Source organism: Mobula hypostoma, chromosome 21, assembly GCF_963921235.1.
Source record: "Mobula hypostoma chromosome 21, sMobHyp1.1, whole genome shotgun sequence".
Lineage (NCBI taxonomy): Eukaryota > Metazoa > Chordata > Chondrichthyes > Myliobatiformes > Myliobatidae > Mobula > Mobula hypostoma.
Window position 1 is genome coordinate 41,178,918 of NC_086117.1, and position 27,245 is coordinate 41,206,162.

At 41.7% G+C, this 27,245-nt stretch overlaps 1 protein-coding gene across 2 annotated transcripts in view; it reads right to left on the reverse strand.

Annotated features, from left to right (window-relative positions):
* The window catches only part of pnpla7b (patatin-like phospholipase domain containing 7b), a 334,759-nt gene that overhangs the window by 271,992 nt on the left and 35,522 nt on the right, over positions 1–27,245 (reverse strand). For both annotated transcript variants that reach the window (XM_063073811.1, XM_063073810.1), the window contains exons 5-7: positions 22,251–22,333; positions 16,371–16,459; positions 5,817–5,957 (exon numbers count right to left, since the gene is read on the reverse strand). In XM_063073811.1, the coding sequence (XP_062929881.1) occupies positions 5,817–5,957; positions 16,371–16,459; positions 22,251–22,333 (313 nt within the window). The remainder of the gene's footprint in view (positions 1–5,816; positions 5,958–16,370; positions 16,460–22,250; positions 22,334–27,245) is intronic.

Below are 27,245 nucleotides of genomic sequence, written 5' to 3' on the forward strand. Positions count from 1 at the left end.
CTTGTCATGAGATATCATGGTGGCAGTCAACTTTGATGGCTCCCTCTTGCCTGCACCCACTATGCCAGCATATCTGGTAGGTCTGTTCTGCTGGTAGAACAAGACAAGCTCAGGGATTGCGATGAAGGAATCCAGCACACCTCTGTAGGTATGAATGAGTGAGTATAAATCTGGCTGCCACATAACCATTCGGGGAGACAGCGTGCCAACTTAGGCACCTGTCCCAAATGTTTGTGAGAAGATCTCTGGAGGTGATTTGGACTGGGAATGCAGTGTTTGGGTTTGTCAGGTTTTATTCTGTAGCAGTACAACTGAGTGGTCTATTTGGTCACTTCATACAGCTTTAATAATCAATCACGTGCTGTGAGTCAGGAGTCACACACGGACCAAACTCTGCAAGGGCAGCAGTTTTCCTACTTTGAAGGGCATTAGTGAAACCAGATAGATTTTTAAAAATGAGTATCGGGTAGTTCTATAATGGTCATAATTACTAAGACAAGTTGTCATTTCTTTCCAAATTCAGGATTAATTTGTGAACTTAATTTCACAGTGGAATTTGTACTTATGTCTTTAAATTACTGGTTTAGGATTCTGGCTGTCTCACACTCAAAGCTTCAATGAATCTAACACCATAATCAGTTTTCAAGTGCCCTTCAAATTAATTTACTTTAATTAAAGCCTGTTCCTTCATCCACCTGAGATGGGGAATGTGTAAGGAAGAATAGATCGCTTTAATTTTAGACAATTAATTCACATCCCATTCTCTATTCAAACTTGAAATTTAAGTTAGCAGATGAGGAGTAGATCTTTCATTTAATTTCCTGCTAAGACTACTCGCTCCATTGTGTTTTGACCTTGCTCCTTTCCCACCTTATAAACATGCTGCTCCTTAGCAGTAAATTGAATACACCAGCTACACTTCATCCAGGCACCATATTGCTCTTGTAGTGCCCGAGCCAAAATTTCCTCCAACAAACTCCTTGCACCATCCTTAATTATCAGCACAAATCTTTTCCTGGCCTTTGATCCCAGATTAAAAGAAGCTGTTCACTTATTAGATTCTGAGTCCAAGTTTCCTGCCCCATATTGTCTCCATCTCTTACTTTCACACTAATTTCAATTCTATCTTTGTCACCATACCTAAACCCAATCTGTAGATCCATCCTGCTTCTCCATGATTCCTAACTTGCACCAACTTCCAAGCATGATAAGTTTCACTTTTAAATTTCTTTCACCCATGTTGAGATGCCTTCATTGTCATGCCTGCACTAGTTCCTGCTGTCATCCCTGCAATCAACCACTCAGTCAGTTTCTTTTATCTCTGCTGCACTATTATGGCCATGATTTGAGATATCTTCAAGAAAAACAAAATCTCTGGAGTTCCTTCCATACTTTTGCCACCTTTTCCCCTTCCTTTGTTCCCGAAAAGCAACCACTCTGATCAAGATTTGAGTACCTATCCTAATGTTGGCTCAATGCTGCTGAATTCTCTATGAAATACAGTGCCTTGAGAAAGTATTCAGCCCCCCCAACCCTTTGTTCACATAAATGAGTATTTTGATCAATTGAACGGAGAATTTTTGTTTGTGAATCTCATGCTCCTTTTTTCATAATAGAGCACAAAAGCAGAAAATTGTAAAGCACCAAAACTAAATATTCAAAAATTGAAATGTCAGCAGTTCAAAAGTATTCATCCCTCTTTGCTCAGCACTTAGTTGAATCACTCCTTGCAGCTGTTACAGGCAGTAGTCTTTTTGGATGAGTTCTATTAGCATTGCACAACATGATGGGAGCAAGATTTGCCGATTACTCCTTCCAAAATGATTCAAGCTGTGCCAGGTTAGCTGGGGAACAGTGGTGGACAGCAATTTTGAGGTCTTGCCTGAGATGTTCGATCAGGTTAAGGTCAGGACTCTGACTGGGACACTCATAGATATCAGTTTTCTTCGTCAGAAACCACTACATGGTTGCTCTGTCAGTGTATTTTACGTCATTGCCCTGCTGAAAGATGAACTTCCTCACCAGTTTAAATTTTATGGCAGAGGCTATCAGGTTTTTATCCATGATCTCTCTGCACTTAGCAATGTTCTTCTTCCCATCAACCCTGACCAGATTTCCAGTTCTTGCTGCTGAAAAGAATCCCCATAGCACAAGGGTTCCCAATCCTTCTTATGACATGGGCCAATACCATTAACCAAGGGGTCCATGGACCTGCGGTTGGGAACCTGGCAGCATAGCATGATGCTGCTCCACCATACCTTACAGTAGGGATGGTGTTACCTGACTGATGTGCAATATTACATTTAAGTCACATGTACCAGTTAGTGTTGAGGCCAAAAAGTTCCACTTCAGTTCATCCAACCACAAGACCTTCTTCCACATCAAAAAGGGTATGCTTTTTTTTAAAAAACCCATGGCTTCTTCCTTGCTACTTTTCTATAAATACCCTTTTTGTGTAAGGCCTTAGAGATTGTGGAGCCATGAACTGCATCTGCAGTTGCAGCCACTGAATTCTGCAGTTCACTCAGAGTGACTGTTGGCATCACCGTAGCCTCTCTCACAAGTCCCATTCTTCTCCGGCGACTAAATTTACAAGGGCAGCCTGACTTAGGCAGTGTGGTTGCGGTTTCATATTTTTTTTCCAGTTTTTCATGATGGTCTGCACTGACCTCCAAGGAATGTTCAGTGCTTTGAGATGGTCTTGTACCCTTCCACAGATTTGTGCTTCTCTATTATCACTCCTCTGACTTGTCTTGAATGCTTTTTTGTCTTCATTTGGTTTGGTCCATTAAAAAATTACCATACTGTTGGACCTTACTGAGAGGAGGTATTTATTATTATGAATTCATTGAAAACAGGCGATTCTCTAAATTTTCTACATCAACAAATTGGGTAAGTTGGTAAGGTAATACTGAATATTGCATTTGATGAAAGTTAGTGTGTAATTACAAAGGGGTTGAGTATATTTTCAGCCTCACAATTTTGGTTTTTAATTTTTAGTAAACTGTTGCCAGGTTTTGGAATTTCTTATGATTTGACATGATGCACAATGACATAGATTAGCTCAAAAAATCCTACTTGAATACATTTTAAATTTAGAAAGTGAGACAGTAAAATGTGAAAATAGTTGTGGGGGCTGAATACTTCATCAAGTCAACAATTTGACTATGCTACGGGTGCTGGTTTAATAAACTTTGTTTAATTCACTGTGCTAGCAATGACATACCTTCTTGAACCCACTGCAATCTTTCTAATTAAATTACTCACACAATGAAGGAATTTTAGCATAGAAACCCAGAGATGATGGAACATGATGGAATTCCACATTAAAGTCATGAGTAACCTGAAGACAACATGTACTATGGGTGATGGTATCAATGTTGTATGCAGAAAACAGTGCTTAGTACAGGAGCAAGATGTTATCCTATTATTAGTGTCATCTGCTGATTATTGCTTAAATGTTTAGAGAGATACATGGTGAAACAGGTCCTTTAGCCAGGACTGACCATCAGCTACCATCTGCATTAATACTCTATTAATCTTTTCTTTTAAAAATTCACTTATATTCTCAATAACTCTCCCAGACTCTACTAAGGGCAATTTCCAGTGGCCAACCAACCTACCCACCTGCGCCACTTTGGGATGGGGCAGGAAACCCACAAAGTAACAGGGAGATCTTGCAAATTTCATGCTGACAACGGAGGCCAAGATTACATTTGGATCTCCAGCTCCACTACCTTCCACAGCAGCAAAGCTTCTGGCATACCAAACATTTCCACACATTACAGTGCACTGTGAACATGGCCAGATAACAATCCCATAAAATGATTATACAGCTCAAAGCTTAATCCTTCCCAAATGCATGTCATAAGCAGTTTAGAAATATATTACTCATTACATTTAGCATTAAAATATGAAAGACAGAAATAAAGCGCTGAAATAAAGATTGGTGTGACCATAGAACGCATTAGCCGTCCAGTTATCTTGTCCTGCTTCACTTCCATTTCCCCATTTTCATGCCCCGAATATGATGAACACTTCATAACATGCGCGGCCTCTCCAGTAAATGATATCTGTAATCTGTCAAGTAGGGGACCGTGCACAATTCTGATTTGATGGAGACAGGCGTGAGAGTACAGAGGAACATCTGGAGGAACTTCTGAAACGTCCGCTTCACTGCCACTGCTACTGTGAAGTAACCGGAATCTCCGGAGCAGAAGGCCTCGAATCCTCGGCTTTGCTTGTTTCGGTGGCCGGGGCTAGGTCGAAGGCGCTTAGCAGAGGATGGTGCTTGGGAGGCTGTATCAGAAGGGCTGGTCGGAGGCTCGAAGTTTTCAGATGGACGGACTCGGTGTCGGCTGTGGTCGGCTGATTCTAAGGCATCAGCAGTTGTTGGTGCCTGGAGGTTTATGGCAGGGAGATTCTCCCTTTTGCCACCGCTATTGGGGACTCGGGAGTTGATCGGGACTTGAGACTTTTTTTTAACCATGCCCATGGTCTGTTCTTTATCAAATTATGGCATTGTTTTGCACTGCTGTAATTATATGTTATAATTATGTGGTTCTGTCAGTGTTAGTCTTTGGTTTGCCCTGTTTTCTGCGATATCACTCTGGAGGAACATTGTATCATTTCTTAATGCATGTATGCATTTCTAAATGACAATAAAAGTTCTCATAATCTAATCTAATAATCTAATCTTCTCATCCTGCTGGTATCTTCATTCAAAACGGTTACATGCCATTCCCACACCAGCACTATAGTTTAACCAACAACAGGCTCACAGTCAACTAGAATTTGGCATAATACAGTTACTGCAATCTGACCAACTTGTATTAAGGTGGCATAATGGTACTGCAGTTAGCACAGCTCCAAAGAGTTGAGTTCAGTCCCGACCCCTGGTATCTGTGCAGACCCACTCCACATTCTCCTTGTGTGTTTTTCACACAGATACTCAGTTTCCTCCCACATTTCAAAGCTGAGCTTATAGAAAGCTGTAAAGCTACTCTCCAGTCCACCGTAAGTAGGTAGCAAAAGAATCAGAGGAGCTGATGGACATGTGAAAGAAAACAAATTGCAGAGCTACTGGAAAAATGAGAGGGGGCATAGGACTGATGGACAGTTTTCCCATGTTGGCATGGGCTCAGAGGGTGAATGGCCTCTGTAGTATTAAGTACAACCAGAATGACCAAGTTTGAGAAAATATAAGAGAAGATGTAAGAGAAGATATAAAACTTCCTTCTGTACTTCCCAAAGTGCTTCACAGCTGCTGAAATACTTCTTGAAGTCCAATATGCAGGAGACTGAACAGGACTTGGTAACAGTCTGTCTCCATAAACATCAGCGTAACAAATGACCAGATTATTGATTTTAACAGTGTTGGGTGAGAGATATCACAGACATGGACAGAACCAGATTGCTCTTCTGCCAGACTAGGCTTACACAACTGCCCAGATAAACAGATAAAGTTTAATTTTAAAATGTCCATACTTCTGCATTGAAAAGTCAGCCTTGATTATTTATTAACGTGTCTGAAGAAAAACAAAGCAAACATATTTAAAAGCAGCAGTGTAATCATTGTTGAAGCAATCCAACATTCTTTTGGCTTTGCTGTTTACACTTTGCACTGGATGCACAGTTGTACCCAGTGCTGATGGTGAAGGGAACAAGGTGCTAAAGCAAGCCTAAACTGGAATGATACGCAAATGGAATTGGATTCAATGCAACTGCCTTACAGAGGAGTGACAAACAACCTTAGCAATAACATTAATCCAGGTGACCTTGTAGACACAATTTTGAGTTTCCAGTCCACTGCTTACCTTACATTTTTGAGCATATAAAGAACCTCAGAGGGCAAGTGGGAATTTTTCACATCAAATTCAGTCAGATCAGCCTCGAGCAATGAGGAAGGAGGCTCCTTTGGCTGCAATATTGGAGGCTCCTTCTTGAGCCGGAGTATTCTACAAAGAAAAAAAATAAACCATATTAATATGCTAATTGGGAAGCTACAAGTTATTAACTTTTTTCTTTTATCTCTAATTTGCTTAAAGCAATTTCTATACATAATTACATCTGATGGTTTGAATAAACTGAATGCTACCACAATGACTCTCATAAACTATTAATGTGTTCTCACACTGAGTATAAAAACCCTTGGCACATCAGCCACAACTGAAGCTCCTTTAACCAACTCTCAGTCTCTTCAGCATAGTGATCAGAATTAGATTTATTGTCCCTGACTTTTAATGCATGAAATTTGTTACTAGTTTTCAGAATTCTTACCCAAATGATTGCATTTGGAGGTTATTGTGTTAAAAAGAGTCAACAGCTAATTCTGAGGCAAAATCCATTTGAGGCTCTGAGGAAAGAGATAATCAAACCTTAAAAGTTAAATAAAGCAAAAATAAAAGGATACAGGACATCCACCAAGTCCAGACCTGCACAAGGATGACAATAAAACTTATCACAACAGAAAAATAGTGATGTTCCTGCTGCATCAGAACTCCAATGTTACCCACCAATCCCAGCAGAAGTCAAACAAACTCTCTAAACCAAAGAATACAGAGGAGGCAAAACTAAACATCAGCTACAAAGCTGCAACGTATTATCCACATTAATCTCAGCTAGAACTCCAGCCCACGTAGAGAGTGGCCTTTGAAAGACACACTCCTTATACAGCAGCGGTCCCCAACCACCAGGCCGCGGACCAGTACCGGGCCGCAGAGCATGCGCTACCGGGCCGCGAGGAAACGATATGATTTGGCGATATAAGTCAGCTGCACCTTTCCTCATTCCTTGTCACGGCCACTGATCAGCCATTACGCATGCGAGGTCGTGACCCGTGCGTCGTCTGTGTCAGGGCGGGAAGGAGATCAACTCCTCGAGCTTGTAAATTACGGCGGGCTGAAAAGTATGTTTGACATAATATCTCTGTCGGCATTTTGGATCAAAGTCAAGGCTAACTATCCTGAGATAGTCACGAAAGCACTGAAAACGTTGCTTTCATTTCCAACATTTTTCTGCGAAGTGGAGTTTTCTGCAATGAATGCAACGAAAACTAAATTGCGGAATAGACTGGACATAGCGAACCCCCTTCGAGTATCGCTGTCTCCCATCACCCCTCAATAGGACTGTGTTGTTGCAGGGAAACAAGCCCAGGTCTCCCACTGATTCAGCGATATTGGTGTGTTGCAATGATTTTATATATTTATACGGGGAAAATATGTGCTGTGTGTTTAATATCTAAATGTTACTTAAAATGTTATGATGCTATTGACTTATAAGTGACCTTATAACAATTACAGCATGGAAACAGGCCATCTCGGCCCTTCTAGTCCGTGCCGAACGCTACTCTCACCTAGTCCCGCCGACCTGCACACAGCCCATAACCTTCCATTCCTTTCCTGTCCATATACCTATCCAATTTTTCTTTAGATGATAATATCAAACCTGCCTCTACCACTTCTACTGGAAGTTCGTTCAACACTTCAAGCTCCCCTGTCCTCCCCTGATAATTGACATCACTGTATTCATGTGAGGAAAATATGCGCTGTGTGTTTAATATTAAATTCGTTAGATAATCCCTTTTAGAAACAAAATTGAGTGTATTACCCACTTATTGCCTATATTTCAGTAGTGATTAACACCCACCCCACGAACAGAATCGCCAAAAAGGATTTGCTGGTGGGTGGGTGGGTGGGGTGGGAATCGGCAGGTCACGAGACGCATGCGCACTGGTGCCCGCGCAAGGCTTCATGGCCATTGTAGTCTTTCTGTGTAAACAACGCATTTGACTGCTACTCTTGTCCGTTGGCAACCCCCGCCCCCCCCCCCCTCGGTCGGCCGGTCCGCAAGAATATTGTCAATATTAAACCGGTCCGCAATACAAAAAAGGTTGGGGACCCCTGATATACAGTATGTGATCAGATTTCTAAAAAGACAATGAATCAATGTAAATTATCTCATTATTTCATTTTTGTGCTCTCTTTAGGCACTACATTTAATTTTTATATATATTTCTTATTGTAACTTAGTTTTTTATATTATGTATTGCACTGTACTACTGCCACAGAGTAGCAAATTTCATGGCATATGCCAGTGATGTTAAACCTGACTTTGATTCTGGTTCTGACAAAGATCAAGCCATTACTTAGAAATCCATAAAGTTGGAAGTGAACAGAACCATCAGCTGCATAACAATGATACCGTGTACATAGAATTAACCATCAGCTCTGTTCAGAACCACACAGATACAGAAGAGGCACTGACTAATTCCAAGGCAGCAGGCAGTTGCGAGTTCAAGGAATAAAACATTCAAAGCTGGAAGGAGAGACACACTAACACCAGCGTACTGGAGGAGGCCAACATGAACAGCATTTCCACTATGATAATGCAACAACTCCAATGGATCTCCCTAAACAAATCCTTCACTCCCAGCTGAAGGGAGATCGGCGAGCTCCTGGTGTGCAAAGGAAAGGCTTCAAACATAACATCAAAATCAGCCTGAAGAAACTCAACATTATATCTAAAAACTGGGAAGACATTACATTCAACGGCACAGCTAGACAAAATCTTTCAAGCAGGAGCTGCAGTACACGCGAGTGACCTCAGCTGTGCCGTAGAAAACAAGTGGCAGCTGCAAATCCATCCATTCCATCATCTAAATCCCTGATACACTGCATAAAAAGTAGTCCCAACACCAATTCCTGTGGAACACCACTGGTCACTGGCAGCCAACCAGAAAGGGATCCTTTTATTCCCTCTCGCAGCCTCCTACCAATCAGCCAATGCTCCAACCATGTTAGTAACTTTCCTGCAATACCATGGGCTCTTAACTTGGTAAGCAGCCTCATGTGTGGCACCTTGTCAAAGGCCTTCTGAAAGTCCAAATATACAATATCCACTGTATCCCCTTAATCTATCCTATGCATCATCTCCTCAAAAGAATTCCAACAGGTTCATCAGGCAAGATTTTCCCTTAAGGAAACCATGCTGACTTTGTCCTATCCTGTCCTATGCCACCAAGTATTCCATAATCTCATTATTAACAATTGACTCCAACAGCTTCCCAACCACTGAGGTCAGGCTAATTGGTCTATAATTTCCTTTCTGCTGCCTTCCTCCTTTCTTAAAGACTGGAGTGACATTTGCAATTTTCCAGTCCTCTGACACCATGCTGATTCTTGAAATTCTTGCCTCCACAATCTCTACCGCTAGCTTTTTCAGAACCCTAGGGTGCAGTTCATCTGGTCCGGGTGACATGTACCCCCAGGTCTTTCAGATTTTTGAGCACCTTCTCATTTGCAATAGTAACTGCACCCACTTCTCTTCCCTCACACCCTTCGACATCTGGCACACTGCTAGTGTCCTCCACAGTGAAAACTGATGCAAAATACTCATTTAGTTCATCTGCTATCTCTTTGGCCCCTGTTCTTATTTCTCCAGATTCATTTTCTAGCAGTCCTATATCCACTCTCATCTCTCTTATTTTGTTTACATACTTGTAAAAGCTTTTACTATCCACTTTGATATTGTTTGCTAGTTTGCTTTCATATTTCATCTTTTACCCACTTACCACTAATTTTTGCTTTGTTGTATGCCCTTTCTTTTGCTTTTACATTAGCTTTGACTTCCCTTGTCAGCCATGGTTGTACTATTTTGCCATTTGAGTATTTCTTCATTTTTGGAATCCAGCTATCCTACACCTTCCTCATTTTTCCCAGAAACTCACGTCATCGCTGCTCTGCTGTCATCCCTGCCAGCATCTCCTTCCAATTTACTTTGGCCAACTCCTCTCTCATACCAGTGTAATTTCCTTTACTCTAGTGAAATACTGCTATGTCTAATTTTACTTTCTCTCTATCAAATTTCAAGTTGAACTCAATCACATTGTGATCACTGCCTCTTAAGGGATCTTTTACCTGAAGCTCTCTAATCACCTCGGGTTCATTACATAACACCCAATCCAGTATAGCTGATCCCCTAGCAAGCTCAATGACAAAGACCCGACCATTAACTACAGCCACCACTTACTCTTGCCCACATTGCAACAGAATATGTGGATCGCATATCAGCCTCTAAAGAACATGAGGACCCACCAAAAGATGCCCCCTCAGGAGAATATCATACTCGACTTGAGTGATTGCACTTAATTTCACCAAGGCCCTACATACAGTAATTGCAATCAGGCAGCTTTACCCTTCTACTTAAATCCCCTCATAGTAAAAGCCGAAATAACATTTGCCCTGTAACTGCACATTTGTTTTCAGTTATTTGTGTATGAGGATATGTCCCTTTGATTGTCAGCATTATCCAACCTGTCACCAATTTAAAAAAAACAATCTCTACTTTTCTGTTACGTGCTCACACCGATCAGGCACATTTTCACCCACTTACTTAGCTCATTGATATCCTCTTTACAGCCTCCTCAGTACTCATAATCCTACTTAATTTTGAAACATCAAATAACTTGATACAACATTTGATCCCCTCAGTGAAGTTGTATTATAGACCATGTGCTCCTCGGACCGAAGCATAGATCCCTGCTGAACCCATTAGTCACAGTTTGCCAACTAGCTTATTATAACTCTTTGCTTCCAGTCTGTTAACCAGTTCTCTACCCATGCCAATATTTTCATCCCAATTCCACTCACCTCACACCATTTAAGTACTTTACCGTCTTTCTTCAGGAAACTCACAGAATCTCTCACTCCTTTCCATCTGCCATATTTTTGCTGGCTCACTCTTTCCAAATCTTTCCGCAGAATGTATTCTCCTCATACATCAACTGTATCATCAGCAGACATGAATGTGTTACAATCAGTCTCTTTGTTAAGACATATGTGAATAACCAGAGCAAAGAACAGACAGTTAAAGCCCTCTATTATTTATTTCTGCCTCATAACACACATGATCCAAAATAGACCAATCCCCCGTTAGGTCCACAAAGCATTGCTCTAGAAAACTATCTCAAATGCATTCCATGAACTTATCCATAAAACTACCTCCCCCAATTCAATTGGTGTGAGTACATGTTTTTATACATCAACATCAAAGTCACAGTGGTCAGCTGCAGCTCCAACACAAGTACTTGAATCATCTGCAAACTGGAGTACCTGACCAATATCTCTTACCATAGCCAACTTTCAAAACATCAATAACTTGCATTCAATCTTCGATCTTCGGCCTGAACATCAGCTGAGAGCAAGGGAATTAATCAAATGACTCTCGAAGTCCCGTCAGTGAAATTATTTAACACTTAACCTCCGGAGATAATTAGTACTGTTTAGTACTGTAGATCGCTATAAGTATTTCTAATCTACAAATCTGTGCTATTAGATCAAATGAACATTTTCAGAGAAGTTATCATGTGTGGAGGCAGAGGATATGTACAAGGTTTTCACTGAATATTTATGGACATGCAGTCAATCTACAGTTGCAAAAAAAAGTTTGTGAACCCTTTGTAATTATTTGGTTTTCTGCATTAATTACTCATAAAATGTGGTCTGAGGTTCATCTAAGTCACAATAATAGACAAACGCAATCTGCCTAAACTAATAACACACAAACAATTGTATTACTTCTCGTCAATACTAAGTACACCGTTTAAACAATCACAGTTTAGGTTCAAAACAGTACATGAACCTCTGGGGTAATGTCTTCTACAAAAGCTATTTGGAATCAGGTGCTCCAATCAATCAATGCTGAAGGAGGTGAAAAGGAACCTAAGTGTAACAGCAAAGACCCGTAGAAATCTCTAGAACTCGATAAAATCTCTGTTCATGTGTCCACTATAAGAAAAACACTGAACAATAGCAGTGTTCATGGAAGGACAAACAAAAAATATTGCTGCACATCTCCAATAAGACAGGGAAAGGATGGTAGGGTACAGGAACCACGGTGTACAAAGGCTGTTGTAAATCTAGTCAAGATGAAAAGAAGAGCTTACGAAAGGTTCAAAAAACTAGGTAATGACAGAGATCTAGAAGATTATAAGACTAGCAGGAAGGAGCTTAAGAATGAAATCAGGAGAGCCAGAAGGGGCCATGAGAAGGCCTTGGCAAGCAGGATTAAGGAAAACCCCAAGGCATTCTACAAGTATGTGAAGAGCAAGAGGATAAGACATGAGAGAATAGCACCAATCAAATGTAACGGTGGAGAAGTGTGTATGGAACCAGAAGAGATAGCACTTAATGAATACTTTGCTTCAGTATTCACTACGGGAAAGGATCTTGGCGATTGTAGGAATGACTTACAGCGGATTGAAAAGATTGAGCATATAAACATTAAGAAAGAGGATGTGCTGGAGCTTTTGGAAAACATCAAGTTGGATAAGTCTCTGGGGCCAGATGAGATGTACCCCAGGCTACTGTGGGAGGCAAGGGAGGAGATTGCTGAGCCTCTGGCAATGATCTTTGCATCATCAATGGGGACAGGAGAGGTTCTGGTGGATTGGAGGGTTGCAGATAACCATAACCATATAACAATTACAGCACAGAAACAGGCCATCTCAGCCCTTCTAGTCCGTGCTGAACTCTTGCTCTTACCTAGTCCCACTGACCTGCACTCAGCCCATAACCCTCCATTCCTTTCCTGTCCATATAGCTGTCCAATTTAGCTCAGGAAATTATAAACCAGTGAGTCTTACTTCAGTGGTTGATAAGTCGATGGAAAAGATCCTGAGTGGCAGGATTTACGAACATTTGGAGAGGCATAATATGATTAGGAATAGTCAGCATGGCTTTGTCAAAGGCAGGTCATGCCTTAGGAGCCTGATTGAATTATTTGAGGATGTGAGTAAACACATTGATGAAGGTAGAGCAGTAGATGTAGTGTATATGGATTTCAGCAAAGCATTTGATAAGGTACCCCATGCAAGGCTTATTGAGAAAGTAAGGAGGCATGGGATCCAAGAGGACATTGCTTTGTGGATCCAGAATTGGCTTGCTCACAGAAGGCAAAGAGTGGTTGTAGATGGGTCATATTCTGCATGGAGGCCAGTGACCAGTGGTGTGCCTCAGGGATCTGTTCTGGGACCCCTTCTCTTTGTGATTTTTGTAAGTGACCTGGATGAGGAAGTGGAGGGATGGGTTAGTAAATTTGCTGGTGACACAAAGGCTGGGGGTGTTGTGGATAGTGTGGAAGGCTGTCAGAGGTTACAGCAGGACATCGATAGGATGCAAAACTGGGCTGAGAAGTGGCAGATGGAGTTCAACCCAGATAAATGTGAGGTGGTTCATTTTGGTAGGTCAAATATGATGGCAGAATATAGTATTAATGGTAAGACTCTTGGCAGTGTGGAGGATCAAAGGGATCTTGGGGTCTGAGTCCATAGGACACTCAAAGCTGCTGCGCAGGTTGACTCTGTGGTTAAGAAGCCATACAGTGGCCATTGGCCTTATCAAGCATGGGACTGAGGTTAAAAGCCAAGAGGTAATGTTACAGCTATATTGGACCCTGGTCAGGCCCCACTTACAGTACTGTGCTCAGTTCTGGTCACCTCACCATAGGAAGGATGTGGAAACTATAGAAAGGGTGCAGAGGAGATTTACAAGGATGTTGCCTGGATTGGGGAGCATGCCTTATGAGAATAGGTTGAGTGAACTCGGCCTTTTCTCCTTGGAGCGACGGAGGATGAGAGGTGACCTGACGGATGTGCTTAAGGAGATGAGAGGCATTGATCGTGTGGATAGTCAGAAGCTTTTTCCCAGGGCTGAAACGGCTAACACCAGAGGGCACTGTTATAAGGTGCTTGGAAGTAGGTATAGAGGAGATATCAGGGGTAAGTTTTCTTTATTAAACGCAGAGAGTGGTTAGTGCATGGAATGGGCTGCCGGAGACGGTGGTGGAGGCAGATACGATAGGGTCTTTTAAGAGACTCCTGGATAGGTACATGGAGCTTAGAAAACTAGAGGGTTATGGGTAACCTTAGGTAATTTTTAAGTACATACATCTTCGGCACAGCATTGTGGGCCGAAGGGCCTGAATTGTGCTGTAGGTTTTCTATGTTTCGATCTCAAGTTTGCAAAAGACTATCTGGATGTTCCACAACACTTCTGGTACAATGTTCTGTGGAAAGATGAGACAAAACTTGAACTCTTTGAGAGAAATGTATACTCTATCCCAACTGTGATGCATGGTGGAAGGAGCATCATGTTTTGGTACTGCTTTGCTGCCTCAGGGCCTGGACAGCTTGCAATCGTTGAGAGAACAATGACTTCAAAATTCTATCAAGACATTTTACAGGAGAATGTCAGTCCACAATCTGAAGCTCAATAGAAGATGGATGATGCAACAAGACAACGATTGGAAACACAAGAGTAAATCAACAACAGAATGGTTTAAGAAGATAACTTGTGTTTTGGAATGGCCAAGTCAGGATCCAGACCTCAATACAATTGAGATGCTGTGGCATGACGTGAAGAGAGCTGTTTATGCAAGGTATCCGGAAATATTGATGAACTGAAACAGTTTTGTATGAAGGAATGGTCTAAAATTCCTCCTCTCCATTGTGCAGCTACAGGAAACGTTAGAGGGAGGTTCTTGCTACTAAAGGAGGTTCTACTAGTTATTAAGTACAAGGGTTCACGTACTTTTTCTGGCCTGGACTGTGAATGATTAAACAATGTGCTCAATAAAGACATGAAATGTACAACTGTTTGTATGTTATTAGTTTAGACAGATTGTGTGCTTCTCTATTATTGTGATTTAGATGAAGATTAGACCATATTTTATGACTAATTAATGGAGAACCGAGTAATCGCAAAGGGTTCACAAAATTTTTCTTGCAACCATATGTAAGTAAGATATCTTATGTATTTATATTTATTGTGTTTTGTTATGATTGTATTCTATACCTTAGTGCTGTTTGCACTGCATTGGATCAGAAGTAACAATTATTTTGTTCTCCTTTACACTTGTGAGCTAGAAATGATATTACACAATCTTGAATCTTGAGACTGCCCATAAAACAGAGGGAGTTGCCAATATCACAGTCACAACAAACCAAGTGCAAAAGTTAAATATAATAATCATTGTAAAAGAGGAAGAATTAAAATATTTGGCATTTTCTGAAAACAAATAACTCAACAGGCCAGCATGAAATATACCCCAGTCTATTTAAAAGCAAAGAATGAAACTGCATAGATTTCTCAGCACAATACTGTATGTCAATTATTTAGAACTACAGCAGTGCCAAAAAATTGGAAAAACAGCAAGCATTATACTGTTTGAAAAAACAATGAGGAAAGATAAATTAATTCCAGGCTAGTTGGTTTAATTTCAGAGGGTGGAAAATTATTGTAATTTAAAGTCTGAACTTTCATTAAGAGACGATTACTGAGGAACAGTACTTATTTTTGAGGCAATGAGGAAAGTCACTGAGGACAGTGTGTCGGATGTAAACTACAAGGATTTTAGCAAAGCTTTTATAAAGTTTAAAGCAGGCAGACCAGTTAAAGTCCATGAATCAAAGGCAGATGCCAAATTGGATCCAAACCTGGATTAGTGTCAGGATGAAAGGGGCAAGGGGTTGAGAGATAATTTTTGTCTCTAAGGTTGTTACCTCTGGGGTTTCACAGACTATTTTGTCCCTTGCATTCTGTATTGTCCAGTACCGAACTAATCAAAATACATCAAACATGACGAAAATTTGGCAAAAGGTAAAATAAACAGCTGCTATATGATAGAGAGGAGCAAAGCTTTAGACTGCAGGAAGATATAGATGATCAGGTCCATAAAGCAGAAAAGTAGCACAAAGAATTTAATCCAGACAAGTTTGACAGAATGCTTTTGAGAAGACACAATACGGTAGGGGAATTTAGACTTAGTGCATTGTTATTGAGTGTAAAAAAAGGGCAAAGCATATGCCAACCAAACAATAAGATGGTTTTTTAAAAAAAATGCTTACAGGAGAATTTCCTTCACTAGCCTGAATACAGAATATAGGTACAGGGAGGTTAGGCAAGGAGCACGTACAAGAGTAACTAATCTACACTGAGTACTGCATATGGTCACCATACAATGCAGGAGAACTGCAAGTGGACTGGATGGTGCTGAGGAAATTTACCTTAAGATTGCTGGGACTGGAAACCTCAAAGTATAAGGAAAGTCTACACAATCTAGGGTGAGCTAAAAGTAAGCCATTTCAAAAATCATGCTTCAAAGATATCCCAAATTAGGAGGTGAATAAGTGCCTATTTTTTTTAAGAATCAGTGGTGTCACTTTATTTGTTCTAACAGATGCAGGAATCTCTTCACAGCTGATAGGAAAGAAGACCATAATATTGCCACGGACAATGAAGAAATTCACCATTTCTGGCCCTCTATTTCATCAGAATAGATAATTATACTAAAACAATGTACACTGAGAGTACCTTCTAGCCAGGTTCAGTACCTTCTGCCTCTTCCTCAATCTCTGACGAGGCACATTGTTCCCAACCAATGATGAGGTAGACAGCTTCACCTGGAATTTAAAATAATGTAGATTATAGGCAGCAATCCAAGTGTCCTGAATCATCTGCCCTGTTTGAAACCACCTTTCATGACAGTTCAAAACATGCAACTCAGGAAAGAATCCATTTACACAGTTTAAAAGATCCCCATGATCCAAGTAATTGGTGGTTAGTAGTATCCTTGTTCATGGAACACAAGAAGATCCCAAGAACACAAAAGAGGAGTGGGTCTCCACGCCTCAGTCTGTCTTGCCATTCAATGGCATTGCAGATGTACTCCAGGTTTCAACTCCTCCTCTCTCTCAGGTCCCTAGAGCTTTCAAACCCCAACCTTTCAAAAAATATATTTCTTTTTAAATACTCAAGCTTCCACAGCACGCTGGGGTAGAGAAGTCTAGCCATTCATAACTTTCTGCAAATAGAAATGTTATTACCTGACTTTTAAACAAATCAATCCTTTAACTTGTAACTACGTCCAAAAAGGTTGAAAGACAAGTTCAGAACATCCAGCTTATATGACCAGGACTATGAAACATTCAAATACCTTCCTTGCATCATAAATCCCAACAGTGCTCGAAATACCCAAGTGATGCCCCATCCCAAATAAGGTAACCCTGACCCTCTGTGTTCAGTATAAGTGAAGAGAGGAACAGTGTATAAAGAAATTAATACAGATGGCACAGGAGAAAAATGGAGGTGGCTGAAAGAAATTCCAACTCCTTACTTCTTCGCATAAACTTCATGGTACAGAAAAACTCCAATAACCTGGTATCTCACTGGTTTCGAAATTCTTATGTTTCAGCATCTGACTCACTCATTGGTTCACCAGCTCCTCGATACATACAGACCCACATTTCCCTGAAGTAGGCTGTGCTATTACTGAGAGTTGGGGTTGCACTTGGGGACACTGGGGGTCACAAACATGGATATGATTACAGCTGGAGCTAGAGTCTGCTGTGAGAGCTGTCTGTGCGGTCACAATCCTTGTAAGCCTCAGTCTGTTTAATGAGCTGAAACAAACAAGCTGGTAGTCCCTCTTCAACTCACTGTGGCTCCCTTTACATTCGCCAGGTTCACTGAAAAAAAAACTATGTGACATATTTTAAATGAAAAGTGAAATAAAAGTCTGTTCAAGTAATACCATTAGTCTGAGAAATCTGCAAGCTGGCAGCAAAGTCCCAAAGGTATCAGATTACTGGACGTCTACTACGCGAGTTGTTGTGAGCACTTAACAAAGAGCCAGTGGTCATTACTGCAGACAACAACTGCATTTCCCTTTTCACCCTGGGATGTGGCCAGAGCGGCAAACTCACTCTCTGAGCCGGACCTTCTGACCATGGTCTACTCAGCAGATCACTATCGGGAATCTCCAGGCCATCGCGACAGGGCAGCAGGGGGGAGCTGTTCATGGTTCCTGATGTACCAAAGTTGTTGTCAGGACCCAGCATTCACACAGGGGTGGGCTAAAAGAGCAAAAGCAAGTCAATGAGTTTTGTACTACCCAATCCTCTCCCTTCCCTATCCCAGAATGTCAGAATCAGTTTGCGGTGGGACGGGGACTCCAGTCCTGAAGAACATCCAGGACAGATGGAGGTGGCATGTGAGCAAAGACCAAGGCTTCTTCACCCACCCACTCCTGGTCCAATCCATATGCATTACCTTGGAGAATCATTCACAAGAGTTTAGCTCCCTCTTTGAAACAGACTGACAATAACTCTATCCATTCTGTATTAATGCTTAAGGTCACTTGGGGCGGTGGGGGAGGGGAGATAAGGGGATGAGTGACTGGGCAAGTGGGGGGTAAGGGTTATATCTACAATGCAAGATCTGGTTTCAATAGGCAAAGTGGGTATTAAACTTTGTCCCATACCCATCCAACCACAATGCTATTAGTCCCAAGCAGCACCCACCTCTCACACAGGGACATGCAGGTCCACCCACTGCCTGATACAGTGCTTATTATATTGTGTGGTTGTACTGAAGAGAGAGGCTTCTGGACTCCATTGTGAATTCAGCAGTCCAACAGCAAGCACAATGGCATCACTGCCATGATGAGAAGGTGCTGGCTAGCAGGCAACTATTCCAGATCAGTAAGGTATCCCACACAACACAAGATAAAAAAAAGGGAAAAATCCAAGATAACTTCACAAGCCAACACTCAATCCCATCCAAAAACAAAACTTCAAAACTCATTCACAAAATTGAGACCGGTGAAACTCTTTGGAGATATTGTTGAAAACAACCTGACAAGATAAGTGCAGCATTCCAGCCTAATTTGTCAACATTTCTCCACAGTTTCGCTTAGCAAATAAAACTAAATTTAAGCTCATTTATGAGGATCAAGCGCCATCCTCTGGTAGAACTGAGATAGTACCAGGATATCTGCACTTCATCACATACTGGAATCTTTCTCAATCAGAATCGGAATCAGGTTTAGTATCGCTGGCTTACGTTGTGAAATTTGTTAACTTTGCAGCAGCAGTACAATGCATTTCATTACCAATAAACAAAAAACTGAATTACAGTAAGTGTATATATCTATACTAAATAGTTAAATTAAGATTAGTACAAAAAACAGACATTTTTTAAAAGGGTAGTGTTCATGAGTTCAATGTCCATTTAGAAATCTGATGGCAGAGGGGAAGAAGCTGTTCCTGAATCATTGAGTGTGTGCCTTCAGGCTTCTGCACCTCCTTCCTGATGGTAACAATGAGAAGAGGGTACGTCCAGGTGGTGGGGGTCCTGATCATGAAAGGCTCTTCCCTGAGGCACCACAAAGATGTCTTGGATACTACATGATGGAGCTGACTAAGTTTACAACTCTCTGCAGCTTGCTGCAATCCTGTTCAGTAGACTCCTCCCACCTCTCCATACCAGACAGTGATGTAGCCAGTCAGAATGCTCTCTGTACATCTGTGCAAGTCTGAGTGTTTCAGGTGACAAACCAAATCTCCTCAAACTCATGATGAAATATAGCTGCTGAATTCATATTTCATTGCAAGGCATCCAAATGCTGTGGCATAGTTTCTCACTTTGGTACACGTAGTTAACATCCAACTTAAACCACGTTACAATCACTGTTTAACTCACACCCAACTCAAGGCCCAAGAGGTATAAAAAATAGAACAAGTGGTCTCTCCCACAATACATGTTCAGATCCAATGCAAAGCCGCACAGCAATCAGAATTAGGATTTATTATCGCTAGCATACATTGTGAAATTTGCTGTTATGCTGCAGCAGTGCATTGCAATACATGATAAAACTTTACAAACTGAGTCATATCACCTGCAGAAATTCTCTGTTGACTCAGCAATAGTTGGGTGTATAAAGACAGGACAGGAGGATGAACACAGGGCCCTGGTGGAGGACTTTATCAAATGGTGCAAGCTGAACCAGCTGCAGTTCATCATCAGTAAGACAAAGGAGATGGTGATGGACTTTAGGAAGACTGTTACTATTGACTGTGAGGACATGGATGTGATGAGGACCTACAAGTATCCGGAGTTGCACCTGGATGACAGACTTGAGTGAAGCATCAACACAAAGGCTGTGTACAAAAGGGGTCAGTCGCCTCTACTTTCTGAGGAGATTGAGGTCCTTTAGAGTATGCAGGCCTCTCCTTCGCATGTTCTACCAGTCTGTGTCACCAGTACAATCTTCTATGTGGTGGTGTGCTGGGGCAATGGCATCAGCATGGGTGATGCCAACAGACTCAATAAACTGTTGAGAAAGGCTGGCTCTCTTACAGGGGGCAAACTGGACACACCTTATATACTTATATATTTCATTGTCCATTCAGAATCTGATGGCAGAGGGGAAAAAGCTGTCCCTTAAACAGAGTGTGTGTCTTCAGGCTCCTGTACCTCCTCTCTGATGGTAGCAATAATAAGAGCATGTCCTGGGAGCTGGGGGGTCCCTCATGACGAATGCTGTCACGAAGATGTCCTCAGTGCTGGGGAGGTTAGTGCCCACAATGGAGCTGGCAGCTTACAACTTTATGCAGCTTTTTCTGATCCTTTGCAGAAGCCCCTTCATACCAGAAGGTGATGCAATCAGTTAGAATGCTGTCCATGGTACAGCCGTAGAGATTTGCAAGTGTTTTTGGTGACATACCAATTCTCCTCAAGCTCCTAATGAAATATAGCCGATGTTGTGCCTTCTTTGTAGTTGCATCAATATGTTAGACCCAGGATGGATCTTCAAAGATGTTGACACCCAGAAACTTGAACCTGCTCGCCCTTTCTAATGCTGATCCCTCGATGAGGACTGATGTTCCCTCGACTTCCCCTTCACAAAGTCCACAATCAACTCTTTGGTCTTACTGACGTCAAGTACGAAGTTGTTGTGGCGACAACACTCAACCAGCTGATTCATCTCGCTCCTGTACACCACCTCATTACTATCTGAAATTCTGCCAACAGGTGTGTCTGGCAAGTTTATAGATGGCATTTGAGCTGTGCCTAGCCACACAGTCATGGGTGTAGAGAGAATAGAGCAATGGGCTAAGCACACATCCTCGAGGTGCATCAGTGTTGATTGCCAGTGATGAGGACATGTAATTTCCAATCAGCACTGAGCTGTGGTCTCCAGGTGAAGAAGTCAAGGATCCATTTACAGGGGGAGGTGCAGAGGCAGGTACAGAGGCCCAAGATTTCGAGCTTGTTGATTAGTACTGAAGGGGTGATTGTGTTGAGCACTGAGCTGTAATCAATAAACAGCAGCCTGACATAGGTATTGCTACTGTTCAGATGATCCAAGGCTGAATGGAGAGCCAGTGAGACTGCAGCCGTGTGGTCCAGGTCCTTGCTTAGGCAGGAGTTGATTCTAGCCATCACCAACCTCTCAAAGCACTTCAAACAGTAGATATGAGTGCATATGGGCAATAGGCATTCAGGCAGCTCACCCTGCTCTTGGGCAGGAGTATGATAATCACCCTTTTGAAGTAACCAGGAACTACCGACTGTAGCACTGATTCAAGATGTCCTTCTTACCCACCTGCCAGTTGGTTGGCACGGGTTTTCAGTGCCCTACCACACACTCATCCACAGAGGTCTTGATGAAGTTGGTGACAACTGTGGCATATTCATTCAGATTCAAAGGTGAATCACTGAAAATTGACAAGCCCACCGACTCAAAGCAGCCCTGTAAGTGCTCTTTCACCTCCCTTGACCATACCTTCTTGGTTCTCGTCACTGGTGCTATGGTCTTTAGTTTCTGCCTATATGCCAGGAGAAGTAGAAAAGCCATGTGATCGGACTTTCCAAAGTGTGGGCACAGGATGGCACAGTAAGTGTTCCTGATGGTGATATGACAGTGGTCAAGTATGTTGGCTCCTGTAGTTCCGCAGGTGATATGTTGGTGGTAGTTTTTCAGAAACTTGTTCAAGCTGGCCTGGTACAAATCACCCACAATGATAGCAACGGCATCCGCGTGCAATAGGTATGACAGCAGCATTACTGACCGATAAGCCAGTAGGGGAATTGACGTCAAAAGGCATGAGAAAGGGAACGGTGGTTAATATTCAAAGGATCAAATATAAATATACAACAAGCTATTTGCTGGAATAACTCTGCAGTTGAGGAGCATCTGTGGGACAAAAGGAGTTGATGTTCAGGTTGAAATCCTGCATCAGAACCAAGAACTCAAAGATAACAACAAATCTATAAGGCCCCCAATCCTGTCAAGTTTCTTCTGCACATTGTTTGTTGATCCAGATACCAGCAGCAGGAAACTCACATCTCCAAATAAACATACAGTCCATTTTTAAACCCTTTTGTTGTTTGAAGACTATACCAAATTACCTTTCTCATGATCTTTCGTCCATAAAACATCACTTTGTCTCTCTTTCGGAATCTGTATCGGTGCACACCCTGTTGCAGTTGTCCTACAAGAAGAATCAAAAAAAGATGAGCAAATTGAATGAAAGCAGAGACTTCCCATATGTCAGCTTTCTCAGTCATTGAAATGTGCTTGCTGCGAACTGCATTGGCCCTCCCTTGACAAAATGAATACCTCAGGATCCTGTACTTCAGCACACAATGATACTTCTCCATATTGACACCAAAGGATTCTTGATAACATCAAGGATCAGTCTTGATAAATCTTGTAATCAAACATCCTGCTGGCTTTATGAATTGCGGCTCCACTTTGGAAAGCCAGGGGCAATCTACATCAACCTGCTGCTCTTTCCTGATCATTTAGCCTACCACCTACACAACTATTCCACTGCAATTTTTGTGCAAGGTGGCTGCCATTTCCTTACATCTCCAGGTAGCCATAAGCAGAAAGAAAAAGCAGATAGGATCTCTGCTTCACATCTTACCAAAAAGAAGGCACCTTTAAATCCACTATACATCCTCAGGAATGCACTAAAGCATCAGCCAAGGTAAAACCTCAGTCTCTGGAGTGCATCTTAAACAGAATTCTGATTCCGGGGAAGAATACCATTCCTAGTCCATGGCTGAAATTCCATATGAAGTTTTCCCTTGGCTGTTTATGTCATTGACTTTCCTTACCCCACCTTCAGCTTATTTATCAATAGCGAAGAATACAACTTGCCACTGGCAAACTGCAGAGGACACCACAGATTTGTAAAGACCATAAGACAAAGGAGCAGAAATCAGTCATTTGGCCCATTCTGCTCCGATATTCTATCATTCCAACCAGAAAAGGCCCCATTTATTCCTACTCGTTGCCCTCTGCCAGTCAGCCAATCTTCTATCCATGCTAGTATGGTTCCTGTAATGCCACGGGCTCTTATCCTGTTTAGCAGCCTCAGCTACAGCACCTTGTCAAAGGCATTCTGAAAAATCCAAGTGAGCAACACCCACAGACTCCCCTTTGTCTATCCTGCCTGTTACTTCTCAAAAAATTCCAACAGATTTGTCAGGCAAGACTTCCCCTAAAGAAAACTATGCTGACTTCAGCCTATTATCATGTGCCAATACTCAAAACCTCACCTCAATAAATGGACTCCATCATCTTCCCAAACACTGAAGTTAGGTTAACTATTATTTCCTGTGTTTTGCCTCCCTCATTTCTTAAGAGTGGAGCAGCAGTTGCTATTTTCCAGTCCTCTGGAACCATTCCAGAATATAGTGATCCTTGAAAGATCACTACTAATGTCTCTGCAATCTCTTCAGCTACCTCTTTCAGAAACTTAGGTTGCAGACCATCTGGTCCAGGTGACTTACCTTCAGACCTTTTACCTCCCCAAGCACATTCACCTTCATAATAGCAACCACGCTCACTATAGCCCCTTGATGGTCTCAAATTTCTGGCATACTGCTAGTGTCTTCCACAGCGAAGACTGATGCAAAATACTTAAGAGTTTGCCCACCATTTATTTGTTCCCCATTACTACATCTCTAGCATCATCTTCCAGCAGCTTGATAAACACTCTTGCCTCTTTTAGTCTTCATATATCTGAAAACACCTTTGGGATCCTCCTTGAAATTATTCGCTAGCTTACCTTTATATTTTATCTTTTCTTTCTTGTTGCTTTTTTAGTTGCCTTCTGTTGGTTTTTAAAAGCTTCCCAATCCTTTAGCTTCGTACTGATTCTTACTATATTATATGACCTCTCTTTTGGTTTTATGTTACTTTTGACTTCCCTTGTCAGCCGTGGCTGCTTCATCCATGCTTTGGAATACTTCTTTGGGATTAATCCATCCTGCACTTTCCAAATTGCTCCCAGAAACTCCAACCACTGTCGTTCTGTCATCATCCCTGCTAGTGTCTCCTTCCAAGCAAATTTGGCTAGCTCATGCCTCTGCAGTTTCCTTTACTCCACTGTAAAACTGATACATCTGATTTTATTTTCTCCCTCACAAACTGCAGGGTGAATTCAATCATATTATGAACACTGCCTCCTAAGGTTCCTTTACCTCGAGATCCCAAATCAACTCTGGTTCATTACCTAACACCCAACCATGAATTGCCAATTCCCTAGTGAGCTCAACCACAAGATGCTCTTAACAGCCATCTCGTTGGCATTCTACAAATTCCTTCTCTTAGGATCCAGCACCAACCTGATTTTCCCAATCTACCTGCAATATTGAAATCCCCCATGACTATTGTAACATTGCTCTTTTTTATGACTTTTCAATCTCCTGTTGTAATTTGTAGCCCACATCCTGGCCACTATTTGGAGGCCTGTATACAACTTTCATCAGGTTCTTTTTACCCTTGCAGTTTCTTAACTCTACCCACAAGCATTTTACATAATCTAAGGATCAGATTTCATTTTTAACCAACAAATCCACCCTCTCTGCCCATTTGCCTGTCCTTTTGATACAATGTGTATTCTTGGATGTTAAGCCCCACACTATGATCTTCTTTCAGCCACGACTCAGTGATGCCACGTCATACTTGCCAATCTCTAGCTGCGCTACAAGATCATCTACCTTATTCCATACACAGTAAAGAGCAAACACAAATGGCAATATCTGTCAATGTTATCACAACCTAATAAACTGCACTGGACTCCATATCAAACTTAATGTCATTATTAGGATGCCCTACAGTTTAGCTACCTACCAATTAGATCTGTAAAGAAGACGCGAGACCACAGGATTCAGAGATTTCCCACCCAAACAGAGAAACATGTAATTAATATTCTCCAGTCACTGTTTTAACATAAAACCTAACAAAGGATAAAACTTCCCTTTCCAATGAATGATAAGCCAGAGCAATCATTACTGCTCACTGACATATTCATATTTCATATTCTGTTATGAACACCACCCTACTTCAGAACACCATGTTTATAAAATGCAGGTGTTTACTTGTAAACCAAATATGCCAGATATAATGATTCATAGTATTAGCTATGGTAATTTCATATTGAGCAGGTTTCCATGTGTTCAGATAACTCCAGCTCACACCCGAGTAAGTGAAAACAGCACCCATCCTAACGGAGTCATCAGTGCAAAGAATGAACGACATCAGAAATGGACCATCTTTCTTTCTTATTCAAGGTGCTTGCATAACACTAAAAGCCACAAAGAAACCATATAGGAAACACTTCACCCCACTCTAATGGGGACCTTGTAGGTAGTAACTAGAGGTTACACACAAACACTGGTTGAACTTAGTGGGTTCAGATGAAGGGCCTTGATCTGAAACATCAACTCTCCAATTCCCTCCACTGATGCTGCTTGGCCTGCTGAGTTCCGCCAGAGTTTTGCACATTACTCCAGATTCCAGCATCTGAAGTGTCTTGTGTATGCAGTAACTCAAGGGCAATTTGAGGGATGCAGTTTAAAAAGAAACTAGAATTGAAATAGCATGGGAAGGACAGGAGGTTTTTTGGAATGCTGTTTTTTGAATGATCTGAACAGACTGAATAGGTCGTGGTGTTGCATATTCTAACTAATCAAAGGTCAACCAAGCTCATCAGCTGCCCACATTACCCCAATCCAGACAGAGTATGCAAACTGGGCTGACCCTTTATATAAAGCTGAACAGTCCACAAATGGAGGCAAGGACTCAGGCTGCAGATTCCACGGACCCACCCCGGGAACACTCCAATGTGTGTGGCAATAGTAGTGGACCTTACTGCCTCACAACTGCAGACTCAATCCTGACCTCTGGAACTGTGCAGAATCCCCTCACCAACTCACCTCCCCTGCCCCCCACCACCACCCTCATGTCCCACAGACACACACACACGTGGGCTGGTAGTTTAACTGGCTGCTGTAAATTGTCCCTGGTGTGTTGGTAACTTGTAGAATCTGGTGTTGTGGGTAGGGGTTGTGGAGGGAGAGATGAAAGAGCGGTTGCTGACAAGAGTAAAATGGGATTACTGTAGACAGGTGCATGAAGGTCTACAAAGGTTTGGCGTGTCCATTTCCATAATTCTCGATGATTGTATTACATTTTGACAGCATTTCTACCATCAGCTTTTCGATTATTTTTGCGGGAATCCGACAAGCAAAAACTTTTTAAAACAATGCAAACAGCTGAAAAATTAAAACATCTTAAGGACCTTAAAGTACAGCAAAATAAACTACATACTTACAGTATGTTTAACTCAAGATAGCAATATCTTTCCAATAAATGAATATATACCACCTAAAGTGTAACCATGGCCTCATCACATGACCATTCCTGTAACTAACTTACTCTTTCCCAGTTCCGTGACCTAAAACAATGATTGTTTCTCTTTCCACAAACACTACCTGATCCACTAAGTATTTCCAATATGTTGTCATTTCAGATTTACTACATCAGCAATTTTTTTTATTTTCTCAAAAGAAAAAGAAAAGACATACAGGGAGATCTAGAGATGGAATTAAAGACTTTAAGATCTTGGCAGTTGAAGGCACAGCTTGCAACTTAGAGATGGTCATGAAGAGAGAAGATTGGATTGTAGGGCACAAGATTAAGGAATAGGGAGATAGTGAGGCCACAGAGGGATCAAAAAACAAAGGTGAGAATTTGGAGATCAAAACATTACTCATATGTGATTTAACATAGAACACAGAAATTTACAGCACATTACAGGCCCTTCAGCCCACAATGTTGTACCAACCATGTAACCTACTCTAGAGACTGCCTAGAATGTCCCTAGTGTATAGCCCCCTATTTTTCTTAGCTTCATGTACCTATCTAACAGGCTCTTAAAAGACCCTATTGTATCCACTTCCACCACGGCCACCGGCAGTGCATTCCACGCACCCACCACTCTCTTTGTGGAAAAACTTACCCTAACATCCCCTCGGTACCCATTTCCAAGCATCTTAAAACTATGCCGCCTCCTGTTAGCCATTTCGGCCCTGGGAAAAAGCCTCTGG